This window comes from Lucilia sericata, unplaced genomic scaffold, assembly GCF_015586225.1.
Source record: "Lucilia sericata isolate MDLA Ls3-8-SP2 unplaced genomic scaffold, ASM1558622v1 Contig000219F_arrow, whole genome shotgun sequence".
Classification (NCBI taxonomy): Eukaryota; Metazoa; Arthropoda; class Insecta; order Diptera; family Calliphoridae; genus Lucilia; species Lucilia sericata.
Window position 1 is genome coordinate 233,801 of NW_023994247.1, and position 16,268 is coordinate 250,068.

Here is a 16,268-nt window from a genome sequence, read left to right on the forward strand (position 1 = left end):
GCAGCTAGCATTTGGAAGATTGTTGGATGATTAATCAGTAAACTGAGTCATTTTTGACTCCTTTTGATGACCTAAAAGTGATTAATAAGTTGATCTTCCGACTGCGCGAAATATAACTACAAACTAAATTTATAAACAATCATATTTCAAACACCTGGATGACCTATTTATGATTGGTATACATTTTGTTATTGTTTTTCAAATAAATCAGATTTTAAACATTAATTGGGCTATTTAGACTTAGTTTAGTGATTAGTCGCCCAACTATCTTCCGTAGAAGATCATTAAACACAGAAAATTATTATCATTAAAGCATAATATAATTTCAATTTCCTTGAGAGAAAATCGTCTAAATATCACACAAATTCAAATACTTATACATTTAATTTTATAAACGAAATGAGAATTATATCAACTCATTTTAGGCCACACAAAATGTTTTGCTAACTCTTCCAAAAGAGTCTTTTCTGAGTCCCATTTCTAATTAGTTTCGACTAATTTTTGAATAGTTTCTGAATCATTTTTAAGTGTAAGTGTTGCTATTTCATTACAAACAAAAACAATTACATAAGGAACAATTTTAGATCTTCCAACTGCTTGAAATATGACCACAAAATACATTTTTAAAACCATCATATTTTAAACTCCAGGATGATAAATTTATGATTGCTATACATTTTGTTATTGTTTTTCAAATATTCAGTTTTCAATCATATATCGGGATCATTTTCGAGTCATTTTTTAAGCGCTCAACTTATTAATCACTTTTAGGTCATCAAAAGGAGTCAAAAATGACTCAGTTTACTGATTAATCATCCAACAATCTTCCAAATGCTAGCTGGGCTGGGTTACATCAAATAAGCTGACAAGCACTGTATATGTATAAATACTATATATGTATGTATGTGAGAGAGTATTTTGCCAAATATGTAACCACAGTCATTCTTGAATTATATTTATATACGCAAGACTTAGTCTAAGTCAAGTAATTAATTCTGTAATCAGAAGTAAATATTTAACTATGGATGATACCTTGCAATCGCTAGTTCGGAACTACAGGGTACATACTAGGGTGATCGACTCAGTTTTTCAACTGGTTTTACCAGTATCGGTTTTTTCTAAATTTCGATTTTTCGAATATAGAATAACCCGATTTTTTACTTTGATAAAACCGTTTCGAATACTTTAATTTGCTTTGTATTCAAATGTGACTTAAATTAAATCTTAAAGTAAATAATAACACAGCCCATCTAAATTTTAACGGGCTGTTAAAATTTAGTTAAATGTTTTGTTAACTTAAATATTAAATATCCATTTATTTGTAAGAAAAATCATAGTTTCAATTGTTTGTTTTTTTTGGTGTTTTGTTAGCGATTGAGATTTCAACAAAAGAGCATTACTAATCTTTGTTTATAAACAAAAACTTGCAATTATTTTTACAAATTTGCGTTCGCGTACTTTTTTGGATATTTTTTTGATTGAGAGTAATTAAAAATTCCACTCTATCATAATAGGCTTCGTCCTTGGGTCAAATAAAACGTGCATGGCAAATTTCATCCAATTATCTTGAAAATTGCGACCTGTACCTTGCGCACAAGGTTTACATGGACAGCCAGGCGGACGGACGGACATAGCTTAATCGACTCAGAAAACGATTCTAAGCCGATTGGTATACTTTAAGGTGGGTCTAGGACGAATATTTTTGTATGTTACAAACATCAGCACAAATCCAATATACCCTCCTTACTAAAGTGGTGTAGGGTATAAAAATTCTTATTTTGCTCTTAATGCAAACAACAGTTAAAGCACACTTTAGCCTTAGAAACCATTAATAAAATTGTGATATTCATAAACAAATAATAAACCTACATATATTTACAATTGTGCTGTTTTATGTTTAACTTGGTAGCACTGTACAATTTGGCTGTCATTTTATGTGTTAGTGTTGCGTACAATTAGGATAAAATATTCGTTGATTCAGTTTTCTTAATTTCATATTTTTCTTTATAATAGATTTTTGACAATAAAAACGAACATTTAAGAAAAATAAATATATATATGGCTATAATAAATATTTATTTAGTTCTGATGTATAAATCTAACGAATAACGAATATTTACATGATTACTTATTTTATGGCAATATATGTATTTCACCAACAAACTTTGAAAAAGGCACATCAAATGATTGTGTCCATCATTTGGTTGACAGACGGGCATTTCAAAATTGCCTAAAAATAGAGCTGGCCAATTGGAATATTGTCAAAAATTCATGCATTAATGTTTGGGTTTTCCTCAAAATATAACCATTTTCTGGGATTTTATTTACAAATTTGTAAACGGTAAAATAAGAATTTTTAGATTTAATTTTACAAGAAATCTGAGAAAAAATTGTATATGTATGTATATTAGAACATATACATTTTTTTTTTTTTTTTTGAGAAAAAGGTCAGAATTACGCAAAAATCGGGTAGTTAATACACCTTAACTCCTAGGGAACAAATGAGAACAAAAAAAGTCCTACACTGTGCTGTCCCCTACACGTGTATACCCGAAAATATTTTTTTTAGTTTAAAAGTAGCAAATATTTTTTTGGGCTTATTTGCACATATTTATTTTAAATATTGAAATCAGTGTGACCAGGTCTCGAAAAATGTTGCGGCTAAATCCCATCCAAAATAATGCTAGAAAAAATGCTAAATTGATTTTAAAGTGCCAAAAAAAAATGCTAAAATTGTTTAAGTGTTTTTATGAACAATTCATATTAATTTGTAACTGAAATTCATTGTAATTTATATCAAGTAAGAAAGTATATTCTGCCGTGGTTGACCATATGAGTATAAAATTTGATTTATTTTTCGTAATAAAGCATTTATGTTGAATTAAACCTTGGTTCCGACATATTCAAACCAATTTTCTGAGAAAGGCTTTATACATTTGTATATGCATGGGGGCTAGGTAAAATAAAGGACGGACTTTAACCATTTTTAAAAGGTTTTGTCATTGGATCAAAAAGCATACGTGCTTATTGTTTTGAAAATTTCAACCTCTACCAGACGGTCAGACTCACATGGCTTAATAGATTCAGAAAATGATTCTTAACCGATTAGTATACTCAAACGTAGTATAGTGGAGTAGGGTACAAAATTAAGTTCCGTGGTATTAAAATAAACAGAAATGCTATAAATTATTTCAAAATGTTTGTAAATTTAGCAATATGTAATGTCTCTAACTTTAAAATATTTCTGAATGCAAAAATTACATTAAAACTCTATTAATTACACTAGTTGCTCATGGTATAAAACCTATATGTGTTTTCGAAAGGAAAAGTATAATATTTCTAGTTTTACTTTTTTTATATAAACAATTTTATTTGTCTTCCTCAAAACACTTTAAAAATGGTTTTCATGTCACAAAAATATTGAAAATTCCGTTGAAATAATTTTAAATCTCGGTGAATAGATGTCAGGTTTATAACTCATACTTCCAAGATTTTTTCGGAAAAATATATATGAGAATGTATGAAATGAATTGAGAGATATATTCAAATCTGTAAGTTTGTAATTCTGGAATAAATTGTCAATAATATTTTCGAAATTTATGTATTTTTTTTAATTAAAAAAAAACGTGACAACAAAATTACTAAAAATTTGGTAAAAATAAAAAGAACAGAAAGTAGGATGAGAAAGTCTCAATTATATATTATTGATTTTTTTCAATACTTATTTTCAATAAATTAACAAGAACTCCTGAAGAATGATAAAAATTAAAACCTATTTATTTCGTATAGGAAAAAATAAAATTTGTTAATTAACCGTCATACATAACCTTTTCCAAAATTATATGTTTCATTCCATGAGCAAACAAAAAGTATTAGTTTGTAAAATAGCGTACTGAACGTATTTGTAAAAATATATGAAATCTCTTGAATTATTTCTATCACCTCGAATTTAAAAAAGCATTGGGTTCCAGAAAAATATTCTAGAATACAACATTTTAAAGTATTCACTTGTATTGGCGTAATTTTAAGTTATTTATCTTCATGAATCTTTTTGCATTATTTTGAATTACAGTGTAAATTATTACATTTCTCATATTTCTTCTTGCTTGTGTTTGGGTAGACATTTAATTCTGATTTTTTCCGGTTAAACCTATTTCCAATATAAATCTTTTTTGCAAAAATTTGTCTTTTTTTGTTTATATACTAAAATTGTAAAAAAAAAGCTAAAAATGCTAAAAATATTTTATAAAAATGCTAAATAAAATGCCAAATGCTAAATTAAAATTTTACAGCTAAATCAAAATAAAAAATGCTAAATCTAGCTGCAAAAATGCCAAAATGGTCACATTGGTAGTCAGTGTAAATTTAGTAACGTCTAAAATACACAGCGTATGGAAGTTGCCGATCGTGGCTATAGACTGATAACCGGTAAACCGATTTTCTTCAAATTTTCACAGTATGTCTAACAAGTTTGGAAGAAACCATGCACCACTTATTGTTTTGAAATTTTTAATGGGCGAAGTGCCACGCCCACATTAAAAATAAGTATTAATAGTCGTTTACTTTTATAAGAAACTTCATATTTAGAATCCTAAAACTTAGCACGGAAAATTCTAACATCCATATATACATTTTGGAAAAAAAATTTTGAACTAGCAATAGTGGGCGTGGCACCTCCCAAACAAAAAATTAGGCTGATAGCAGAACGTCAACGGATGCCGAAAAGATTCCGAACTTTCCCAGTGCAAGGCGAAAATATCGATTTTTTAAAATTTTGCTTAAATTTGGCCATATAGTAATAAATTTTGAATTTTACTAAAGGAATCGTAATGTGCACAGAGTAAGCATTTCGGAAACATATAAAACACAAAAAATTCTTGAAAACTTTAAATTTATTGCAAATTTCCCAGGCCATTAACGTGTCTCATAGCACATGAATTCGAAATGTGACAAAAAAAAATTTACTTTTTTTGCGATATATGCTAAAAAACATTTTGTTACTTAAAATATATCTATAATTACTCGAATATTACCTTTTTTGTCGTTGTAAGATAACGCAAACTTGTTCTCAGCTATGGTCAAAAAAGTTTGTTTTTTTCAACGGCCGTTTCAAATCTAATTTTTAAAAATTTTTAGGAGATCTCATGGGGATTTATGGACAATAGATAAGGATATTAAAAGGTAAAAGAATTAGATCAATATTTCTTTCAGTTTTGCTGTACCTGCGATTTGAACTCGGCGGATTTCGGGAAAATCGCATTTTTGGAATAATTTAGAGATTAAGTAGTAATTCTTTATTAATGTACATTTTAAATAAAGTATTTTCAGAGTATTATAGTCCAGGTAATATAAAAAATATATCCGAAGTTTTCTTAAAATCGGACATTCTTAACCCATAAACTGTGGAGTTCAAAGGTCAAATTTTGCAAAATTTGGGAATTCTTAGTGTACCATATCGAAATAATATTTATATGTCGGCCATACACTACCGCTCACTTAAATAGGTTCACTGTTTTGTTTACATTCAAATTAATTTTTTGCAAAAAATAATCTACTAATTAGTAACATTAAATAAAAATACGATATCTTAGGTATCACCTGTAAGACAAAAATTGCCACAATACCTAAGAGCTGATTTTTAATAATTTTTTTCTAACATACTACGTTTTTGAGCTATATTTTTTGGCCAATAGCCACTCGTAAAGAAAAAAACCTCTTCAGTTTCCACTTGAAGACAAGACAGCAATAGCAACATCTTGTTTTTTCGGATGGAAAAAAGTTTAATTTAGTAGGTCCAGATCGATATAATCATTATTTTAATGATTTTTGAAAGGAAGAGCTCTACCTGAGTCGTCTGCATAGCTGCGGATGTAGTGGGGGCAATATTGCATTAAGAAACATGTGAGCTTCAAGTTCATTTGTCTAGTAAGAATTATAATAATTGCAATGCCATACTGGAAATAGCTTTTTTCATATTTTTGGATATCTTTGAACCCTTACCGTGGATATTTAAAAAATATAATGCCCCGAGCCATAGCGCCAGGTTTGTAAAAGGATGGATTCCAAGCCAGAAAGTAAAAATTTTGGAGTGACCTCCATACTCTTCTCACCTATTTATTATAGAAAATGACTGGAATTTATCGTATATAGTTCGATATTTACAATAGAGTGAAAAAAGATAGATTAACTCCTAAAGGCACTTGGAAACAATTTAACACCAAAGTTTAAAAATTCGAAAATTATTACAAAAAAATGCAATTATCCCGAAATCCTCCCAGTTCTAATCGCAGATACAGCTAAACTATAAAAAAATGTTGATCTAATTCTTTTACCTTTTAATATCCTTATCTATTGTCCATAAATCCCTAAAAATTTTGAAATTTGTTTAACAAAGATTCATAAAAAACTGAAAATGGAGATTCGAAACGGCCGTTGAAAAAAATCAAACTTTTTTGACCATAGCTGAGAACAAGTTTGCGTTATCTTATAAGGACAAAAATCAATATTCAAATAGTTATAGATATATTTTAAGTAACAAAATGGTTTTTTTTTTAGCATATATCCCAAAAAAAGTAAATTTTTTTAGCCACATTTCGAATTCATGTGCTATGAGACACGTCAATGGCCTGGGGAGTTTGCAATAACTTTTAAAGTTTTCAAGCAATATTTGTCTTTCTTTCCGAAATGCTTACTCTGTGCACATTGCGATTCCTTTACTACTAAGTTAAAAATATATTACTATATGGAAAAATTTGAGTAAATACTGAAAAAATCGATTTTTTCCCCTTGTTAATGCTCTTGGAAACTTCAGAGTCGTTGTGGCACCAGTTAACGTTATCCTATCAGCCTAATTTTTTTATAACATAGTTTTGCAACCCAAAGAAGAATTCTAGAGGGGGACGGCCTGTCAGACAAAATTTGTTTTCCTTCATACAAGCTTGAATCACTCTAATGTACATATACATAGAATATCTGGTGTCGTTCCAGTAACCGTTTTTGCAAAGTAAAAAAGTGTTGGCTTTAGATATTTGCAATGCATTCAACAGAGTGTGACATAGTGCACATTTATTCGTATGAATGTAAGTATGTGATTCATTACGAGCTAGGTTCGGAACGGTGAAAAGGTAACGAAATATAGGCTTATTATTTTAGCGGTAACTGTATCTAGCCATCCTTCATTACGAGTTTAATTAAACTAATATCATTCAAAAAAGCAAATAAAAAATACTATATTTTCATTGTTGTAGATCTACATCGCCCTTTTTGCCCTTCTGATAATGACGATCATAATGGGATATATAGATGCTGTTCAATCAACTAACCCCGAACCAGAAAAAACATATTTAAACAAAATAAATTGTATTTGTTTGTTGTTTACACTGTTTCATAATTTTCTTATTTTATTTTGCGGTTCGATCTGTATCACATTTTCCATGTAGCGTTTCATTGTTTTCGGGTTGGTTAAACAATGGGCGTGATAAAAGGTATTCTGTACGTATTTATGACAAACTAAACAAATAAGAAAAAATCAAGGAATACCTCAACGCATCGTGTACGCAACACTTACTTTTCTTTTATTTATTGTATTTTTTTTATAATACATTCAAGTATGTTTGTTGTGCGAGTATTTGTATATGTACTTCATTCATTCATTGAAAACTCAGTTTCAGATATAAAAATGTACATACATACACAGTTAGATAGTCATGCACAATGGGTATTGTAAGAGCATTAAAGTTAAATACGGTTTAATGCCATATGTTGTGCAATTTTCTCTATTGTTTTCTGGTGATGTGATGGGATGGCAATAACGACTATAAGAATGAATGAATGGGAGCGGAGCGATGATTTTTTTGTTACCAAACTTTGTGTAATAGAGAAAATTAGGGTTGATTTTGTTGCGCACTGGTCTATGAATTTGCTTTTGAAAGATTTTGATATTCCTAATGAAAATTAAACAACTAATTTGTAAAATTTTATTATTTAACAGACTTAATTAAACTTGTTCGCTCATTATTTTGGACCTACCAATTTTATTTACTTTCATAAGGGTTTTTCCTTTTTATTAATACGGGGAAAACGGATGAATCGAAAAATCAATAGGAATGTTAAAACTGATATTTGCGTTACATAAAGGCAGACACACGGGTGGACAGACATCCAAAACACACTTCTTTCTAACCTATCATACCCTTTAAAACCAAACAATTTATTTTGTTTGTGTTTGTTAGTTAATACAAATTATATATTATATGTACATACATATGTATATGTATGTATATTAGGGAGCTTATTTTAACCTTTTTAAATCATTTAAAAGTGCAGGTTGGATTTTTGTTATAGTTGATATAAAACTGCACCGCTGACAATTTTAACCATGTCGGATAACAAATTAATTCATGTCACTGCTATTGGCTCTTTGGAATGATTGACCTATCTATCCTATTCAGACAAAAACTCACTGATTAAACTTAACGATAAAATATCTCAAAATAATAAGGACTTGGAGCTAGTGATCACAATTTTAGAAATTTGGTATAAATCATATTAGGCAATTTTATTAATGATTTCGGACTATAAACCATACGCAGTTCTCGAAATTTCCTTGACTATATAAGAAAACACCCTAATGTATATAATATGTACATATACATATGGGGAATTTCGTGTCAAATGACCCAACTTTAAAAATCGATGTCTTCCGATTTGGACGACTATGGGATAATTGTAAAAGCTTTCTTTTAAGTAAAAAAGGCCCATTTTGAAAAAAATTAAAAAAATACATATTTTTTAAAACAATAATTAAATCAAATTTTTGGAAAGAATCTATCTGAACTCCTTTGGACAATTTTTGTTAGGACCAATAGGTGAAAAGTTACACTCATATCAATAAAACCCGTTTGACCAAAGTGTCCAACTTTGATCCCATCTAATTCCGGCAGTTCAAAATTTGTGTCTGACCTACAATCCAATAGTACAAACCTTAGTGGAAACTTCGTCAAAATCGATTTTTTGAGTTGGGTCACTTGCAATGAAATTTCCCATATGTATATGTAAAATAAGTGAATGTGTGTTTATGAGTGATTGCCAACGTCTGCCACTTATCCCATTTCCACTTTGACTAAATTTAAGAGGTAAGTTGTGTTTTATCAAGTAAATATCGTGTTGTACAATGAAATTAATTGTATTATCCCAGCCATCCGTATGAACGTGGCTTTATAAGACAAGCATACACATTTACATAATATAATATAACTACATACATACGTACATACGGATATACATACATATGTATGTATGTGATCATTCAATTCAATACTAATAACTATGTAACTTAAAAATTCCAACCTTCTAATGACCAACCACAAAAGGGAAAAGTCAAACAACCATAGAATTATCGGTGATAAATATTTGCGTTGGCTACGTTTTAAGACAAACCTCTTTGATTAAAAGAATCCCTCCCCTAAATTAAAAACAGTTGTAAACATTTATTTTCTTTTTTATTTTAATTAAACGTCCTTAACTTAATTTTTAGATTAAATAAATCATTGATTGATTATTTTGTGTCCTTCCAATAATAATATTACTTAATTAAATCGCCCTGTAACAATTTTTTACAAAAGCATTAACACGTGCATTTACACGTCAAACTAGAGTAGTACTTAATTTCTGTCTTATAACCTTTTTAAAATGACTTTAAATTTTAAAGGACATTAATCTTTAATATACTAAGTTATATGTACACTATCGGACAAAATAAAGTGCAAAAGTGCTCATGCTACATTATTTTATCGGAAAATCTGTTAAATGATTATTGAATATGGAACTTTTTTTTTAAATTCATTTAGTTTATATACAATGCTACAAAAATAACTATAAAACAAATTTATTCCATCTAAAATTTTTCTGTATAACATTTAAAATTAAAGTAAATTCACATTTTTGTCGGACAAAATAAAGTGTAAATTTTATATATCATTATTTTAATTTTATGTATATCAAAATTTTTTATCTATTTTGGTTCTGATTTGAATATCTGGATCTACTCAAGTCATTTTTGTAATTATTTTACCATTATTATTCGCAATCGCTTTCACTTTCCCTTGCTTTCTCCCATACTATTATTTTCAAAAGAAATCCGTTTTTGTTCGCTATTTCAGCGGAATTTTGTGATCAATTGTGGTCAAATATTAATCTATTAGATTTAGGGCGATGCTCTGAGCAGGTCATTCAAATTTTTCAGTGTTTTTTTTTTTTTACAATAATGTTTTTAACCTTAGTCGTGTGTTTGAAGTCATGAATCGGTTGAGGCATTAAGTCTCCCAAACCCATTTTTACGGCATTTATTTCCAAATTTTTATTAAATAAGCTCGTGAATTGCTCATTTGTTATTAGTTACTCCATTTTCACTAAGAAATTAGGACTCATCTGACCAACTACGTAAATTTGATCTAAAAAATATGAAATTAAATACTAAAATCGAAAAAAAATTTTATGCTTTTAAATATGTTGGTGAAAGATTGAAGGTATGGGTCAGTTGACTCTTCGTAAGTGTCCAATTTTTAACGTTAGGTATGGTGAACCTAGGTGAAATTTATTCAAAAAGCTCCAATGAACACTATATGAGCATATTGCAGTGAAATCTTAAGATCAGTGCCTTCGAAATGGACTTGGGCAACTTTATATTTCGGCAAGATAATAAGCTTAAGCACTTGATAAAGTTAAAAAATAACATTACTGTAGGAAAAATCACTGAAAATTGAAATAAGTTGCTCAGAGCACCGCCCAAAATCCAATAGATTAATTTTGGACCACAATTTATCAAAAAATTCCGATGAAATAGTGATCAAAAACGTATTTCTTTTGAAAATTATCATATGGGGATAGCAAGGGGAAGGGAAAGCGATTGCGAATAATAATGGAGAACAAAATTACCAAAATGGCTTAAATAGATACAGATATTAAAATCAGAACCAAAATAGATAAAAAATTTTGATATACAAGAAATTTAAATAATGATATATGTATAAAATTTACACTTTATTTTGTCCGACAAAAAAGTGAATTTATTTTAATTTTAGATGTTATGCAGAAAAATTTTAAGTAGAAAAATTTAGTTTTATTGTTATTTTTGTAGCATTGTATATAAACTAAATGATTTTGAAAAAAAATTCCATATTCAATAATCATTTAACCGATTTTTCGCTGAAAGAATATACATGAGTACTTTTGCACTTTATTTTGTCCGATAGTGTATGTACATAAGTAATATTGGTATCAAATGAAAGCTGGGAATCTATACATTGTTAGTTGTCTTATTTTTACATAAAATATAATTTAAAAAAGTTAAAATTTTTCATAACTACTTTTTGGAACTAATTTCTAAAATCCCACAACCTAATGGTTTTTCCTTAAAATTTACCTAGGCTTTTTAACGTGGTTTTTATTAGTTTCCTAACAAACAAAAAAATTATATAACTTTTAGGCACATAAACCCATTGATATAAATATGAAGGTATGTATAATATTTGGCAACAAAATATATATGTATGTACCTACATACATATTGAATCAATTTCTAATAGAATAAAAAAGAAAACAAGTAAAAGACAACTTTGTATATGTTATAGTTCCTGAATTGTAACCACAAAAATTATATAAACAGATTAAGTAGGTAATGAAAAAAAGCTAAATAAATTGCATTGTAATTGAATTTCGAACAAATCTGGCTTTGAAGTGTTGTTCCTCCAATACAACAAATTAGAAAATGTAAAACAATAACAACAACAACATAACCGAACGTATATAAGTAAATAAAAACATTCAAGAGATAATAAAATCAGGGGTTGCCTGCCAGAATTTTGTATTTCAAATTCAACCGCAGCACAGCTGGATACTTTTAGAATCTTAAATAGTGCAACGAAGCGGCAAATAAGTGATGCTATCTGTGATGACAGCAGCTAAAGATAAGAAATATACATACATACGATACACAACAATAATAATGTACCACTCTATTCTATCATTTTATACATTTGTATATGTTATGTTTATACTTGGGTTGTTGCCATTATTATGCGAATATGTATAAGTATCTATTATCTGTCCGTCCGCTGTTTCAACCAACAGTGTGTTATACATACATGCTTTCATACATATAATCATTTTTATAATAATGTATATATAAAAGTGTTATATTCGACAGATTTATTCATATTTTCTTCTTATTTTTTTAAGAACAAATATCCGTCGTTATTTTATATTTTAAAGAATTTATGACGAAGGACAAATTAGGCATTTTCTTTGCTTGTATTTTTGTATCCCCGAATACTAACATCAGAAGGTAGCGAGACAGCCAACCATCCATCCAGCACAGGGGTATTTGATATCGTCTTCTCCTATGTATAAATACTTTTACGTTTGTTTGCCCCAATTGTTGCTGTTTTAAGTTAAATAACCGGATTAAATGACTTCAAGACTTAAGCATATGAAAGCAGGAAAATAGAATTGCGAAAAGAAAAACCAGTTTATCAAAGACTAGGGTATTCAATTATTCGGATTTTTGTTTTAACCGATTTTTTGGACAAATAATTATAACTTAATCTATTAATAATAAACGATTTTCCTTCATAAAATTATCAATATTAAAAGAATAAATGAATTATTTTTTTTATTAACTTTTACATTATCTTATTTATTATTGAATTAATTTCTAAAAGAAAATTAAAAACACTAAAATTTTATATTTTAATAAGATATATAATCATAATTCTATCGCGTTTTTCAAATATCTTATTTGAATAAAAGAGAAAATATTTTAATGTTTCAATGGTTAAACGAAACAAATTTTTTGGCAATATTTAACTATTCGAACCATTAATCTATAACAATTTATCGGTTAACCGAATAATGGTTGAATACCCTATCAAAACGCAGAAGACTCTGTTTCGCTTCCACATGGGATCCCCGAGAATATTTTTGTATTCGGAATGGAAAGTCACATATATATGTGTACAAATTCTTTTTAAAAATATACACATATACAGTAAATGTTTTGATAATGGACGACAGTAATACATATTATTAAAAATTAAAAATAGTTTACATTTTACTGTATATTAAATATTTTCATTAAAAAAGAAAGGAAAACATATTTTTAATATTGTCAAATTTGCACTCAAATTTAAATTATATATATATTTGTTCTGTTTTTTTTTTAATAGAAAGTAATTGCTTTTGATGACGGTACCTATATACTTATCTCCATTTCTATAGAGCTATCTCGGGAATCTATACGAGTTGATATATGTAAGTTTGATCTCATGAAATGAATTCAAGATTACCGAAAGGCTCTGTACTTTCGCCTACTCTATTTCTTATATTTCTAAATATAATTATGCAATACACATACATATGCTATTCCTATTATTTAACTAATATAGACACAATGTTGGGTGTGTTTTACTTTTCTATCGATACTAAATTAAAAGTATTTTTTCTGAAATTCCTGTTCCCGATGCCGGCAAAACACGCGTCTTTTCAATGGATCGATTCTATTACAAGGAAAACTCCTTCTTACCGTACTGTCCATATTTGGAATAAACTTCCAGCAGTCATGTACATATGCCGAATCTTACCACCACCAAATCATGCGAGTATAAATTGATCCTTATGTTATTTGTTGCCAAAAAATCACTATAAGTTATTAGATTTATTTAAATTTTTTTTATCGTTTATATGGACCGGATCATGGAACGCGCTCTACAGAATTTAAAATGAAAGATTGAAACATTCTTCCTATGGTACCTTTTGGATATTCTATAGTGGGGACACGGTCCTTATTAAATAGGAATTTATAAATGGAGGTTTTCGTACTTTTTCATTCTTCAGATGTCACTTTTTGAATTTCCTATAATATTGAACATATAAATGTAAAATTTTGTCTGCGTCTAGTATGATGGTACGTTTTCCTGTATATAACATCCCTCATGAACACTGATTGGAAAATCTTTAGGAATTACGTCCAGGAAACAGGATCTCTGAACATCGGATGATAATACATTCAGTGAACACTATATAAGATTTTTGTTGTTACCAGCAAACATTTCCCTTAAAAAGGAGTGTTCAGCAGGCCCGAATTGAATTAAAATTTTCTATAATATTGAACACAGAAACGTAAAGTTTTTGATTGAATGAGAATCTATAATAAGTATACTTTTGACTTCTTCAAATAGTACTTTCGAAATTTTCTATAATGTGGAAGCATGATAATTTTCTATATATTGAACATAAAAAACAGAAACATTAGAAAAACATTTTCTATAAAAAATTTGGATGTATTTTATTTTGGTTGTCTTAGCGAAGCTCCCTGATAGATATTAGATAATAAACATATTAACATATTAAGGGAAATACTTTCTTAAATTTTATTTAAAATTATTTTAATTCGCAGAAATTAATCAATATTTATTCACCAATAATTAAATCTATACGAAAAATGTATATTTTATACATAAATTCATTATTATTCTTTTGGGTACCACATAAGTTTTTAGGTATTTTTGAGTATATGCTGAAAAACTAAAGAAACTTATTTTTTAGTGACACAAAATTAACAATTTCAAAAATTTTATACATTAAGCGAATATAATTAGAGCTATTTAAATGTTTGTTGCAGTATTAAAACACTATGCATTTGAGAGTTAAACCAGGTTTAATTTTTAAAATCACATGATTTATAAAAAAGTTATTTAAGAAATATTAAAATGTCGTAAAACATTTAAAGCCGTTTTTCTAGAAACGAATTTAATTGAGTTATAGCAGACTTACTACAAGTCTGAGCAATATGTAATAAACTTTGTTTAATGATTAATTGAGTACAAATTTATTTTTTGCAAAAGGGGTTATATAATAGTTCGGTTCCTATAAAACTTATTAATGTCAAATTTCGTCACTATACTCTAATTTTGAGCCTGGGCTATAGAGTGTAGGGTCAATTATGGAGCGATCGTCATAAAATTTGACAATATTCCCAGTGTGACAGATTTTGTGCCTAATTTCAAGTCATTTTCTGCAGGGAACCTTAAATTGAATAATGAAATTTGACAGAAAGATTTTGGTCTCTATATAACTTGCTCGTTTCGAATTTCTTCGCTTACTGGCATTTTTAAGCAAGTTATTAGCGTTAAATTAATGTTCTGATATTGCCAATTTACAAAACAAACTGCGTCAATAAAAGGTCCAAAAACAACTGTTAACATAATATTATAGAAATTACTGATATATCGAAACCAATTCATCTGATTTAAAAAATTTTGATGGAGCATTTTTAAATTCCAAAGAAAACTTTTTTGCTACTGCTTTTTTTGCTTTATATAGGGAGGTTTTCACAGAAATACAAAAATATTTTTTTAATTTCAGTAATGCTATTTTAACAACATATGCACTGATAATAAAAGCAGTAGGATAAGAACTCGTTAATACTAATTAAATACAAATAATTTAAAATAGACAAAAAAATAAACACTTAAAAATAAATAAAAAATAATAAATATATGTTTTCTTAAAATAACTTAATAAAAAAATGATACTTTATAGAATTTGGAAATTTGTATTTGTTTCAAGTGCAAAGAAACATCATCATACTCACACTGGGAATATTATCACTATTGCATACTTGTTCCGAAAGCAATCGATCTCGTATTTCCCACGCAAAAATGCTGGGACATTCACGTTTGTAGTCTGCTATTTTTTGTACAACTGGTGTGGTGGCAACTCGAGGTTTTGAACCACCAATGGCACGTGGCTTAATTGACCCAGTTTCATAATATCTGAAAATAATTTAAATATAATTTTTAATAAATACTTTTGCTTTTTATTCACATATAATTTTTTAAATAAACTTGTCAAACAAACTTTTTTAGTTTTAACTGTTTCAATTTATTTTGTTAAAATGTAAAGATTGTCCAAATCCAAAAGGTTTATAAAAAAATCGATATCTTTCGTTGATTTCATTAAAAGGTTTATAAAATCGATATCTTTTGTCGATTTTATTAAATAATTTAAAAATAATAATTCAGTTTTACTTAAAAATATGGAAGGCATAAACATTTTGGCTTTTTCAAAATTTATAAATCTCTTATTGTATTGTAGGGGAGAAGCGCCTTTCTGTCTAGGACAAATTATACAATTAACATCCAGAAAAATGTTGATGTCTTGAGTATTGTTAACTGCCCTGCCAGCAATTTTGTAGTCGTATACGATAAAAA

General features: G+C 28.2%; 1 protein-coding gene across 2 annotated transcripts in view; it reads right to left on the minus strand.

Moving 5' to 3' along the window:
- The window catches only part of LOC119602297 (paired box protein Pax-6), a 70,951-nt gene that overhangs the window by 35,736 nt on the left and 18,947 nt on the right, over positions 1-16,268 (minus strand). For both annotated transcript variants that reach the window (XM_037953729.1, XM_037953727.1), the window contains exon 2: positions 15,650-15,830. In XM_037953729.1, the coding sequence (XP_037809657.1) occupies positions 15,650-15,830 (181 nt within the window). The remainder of the gene's footprint in view (positions 1-15,649; positions 15,831-16,268) is intronic.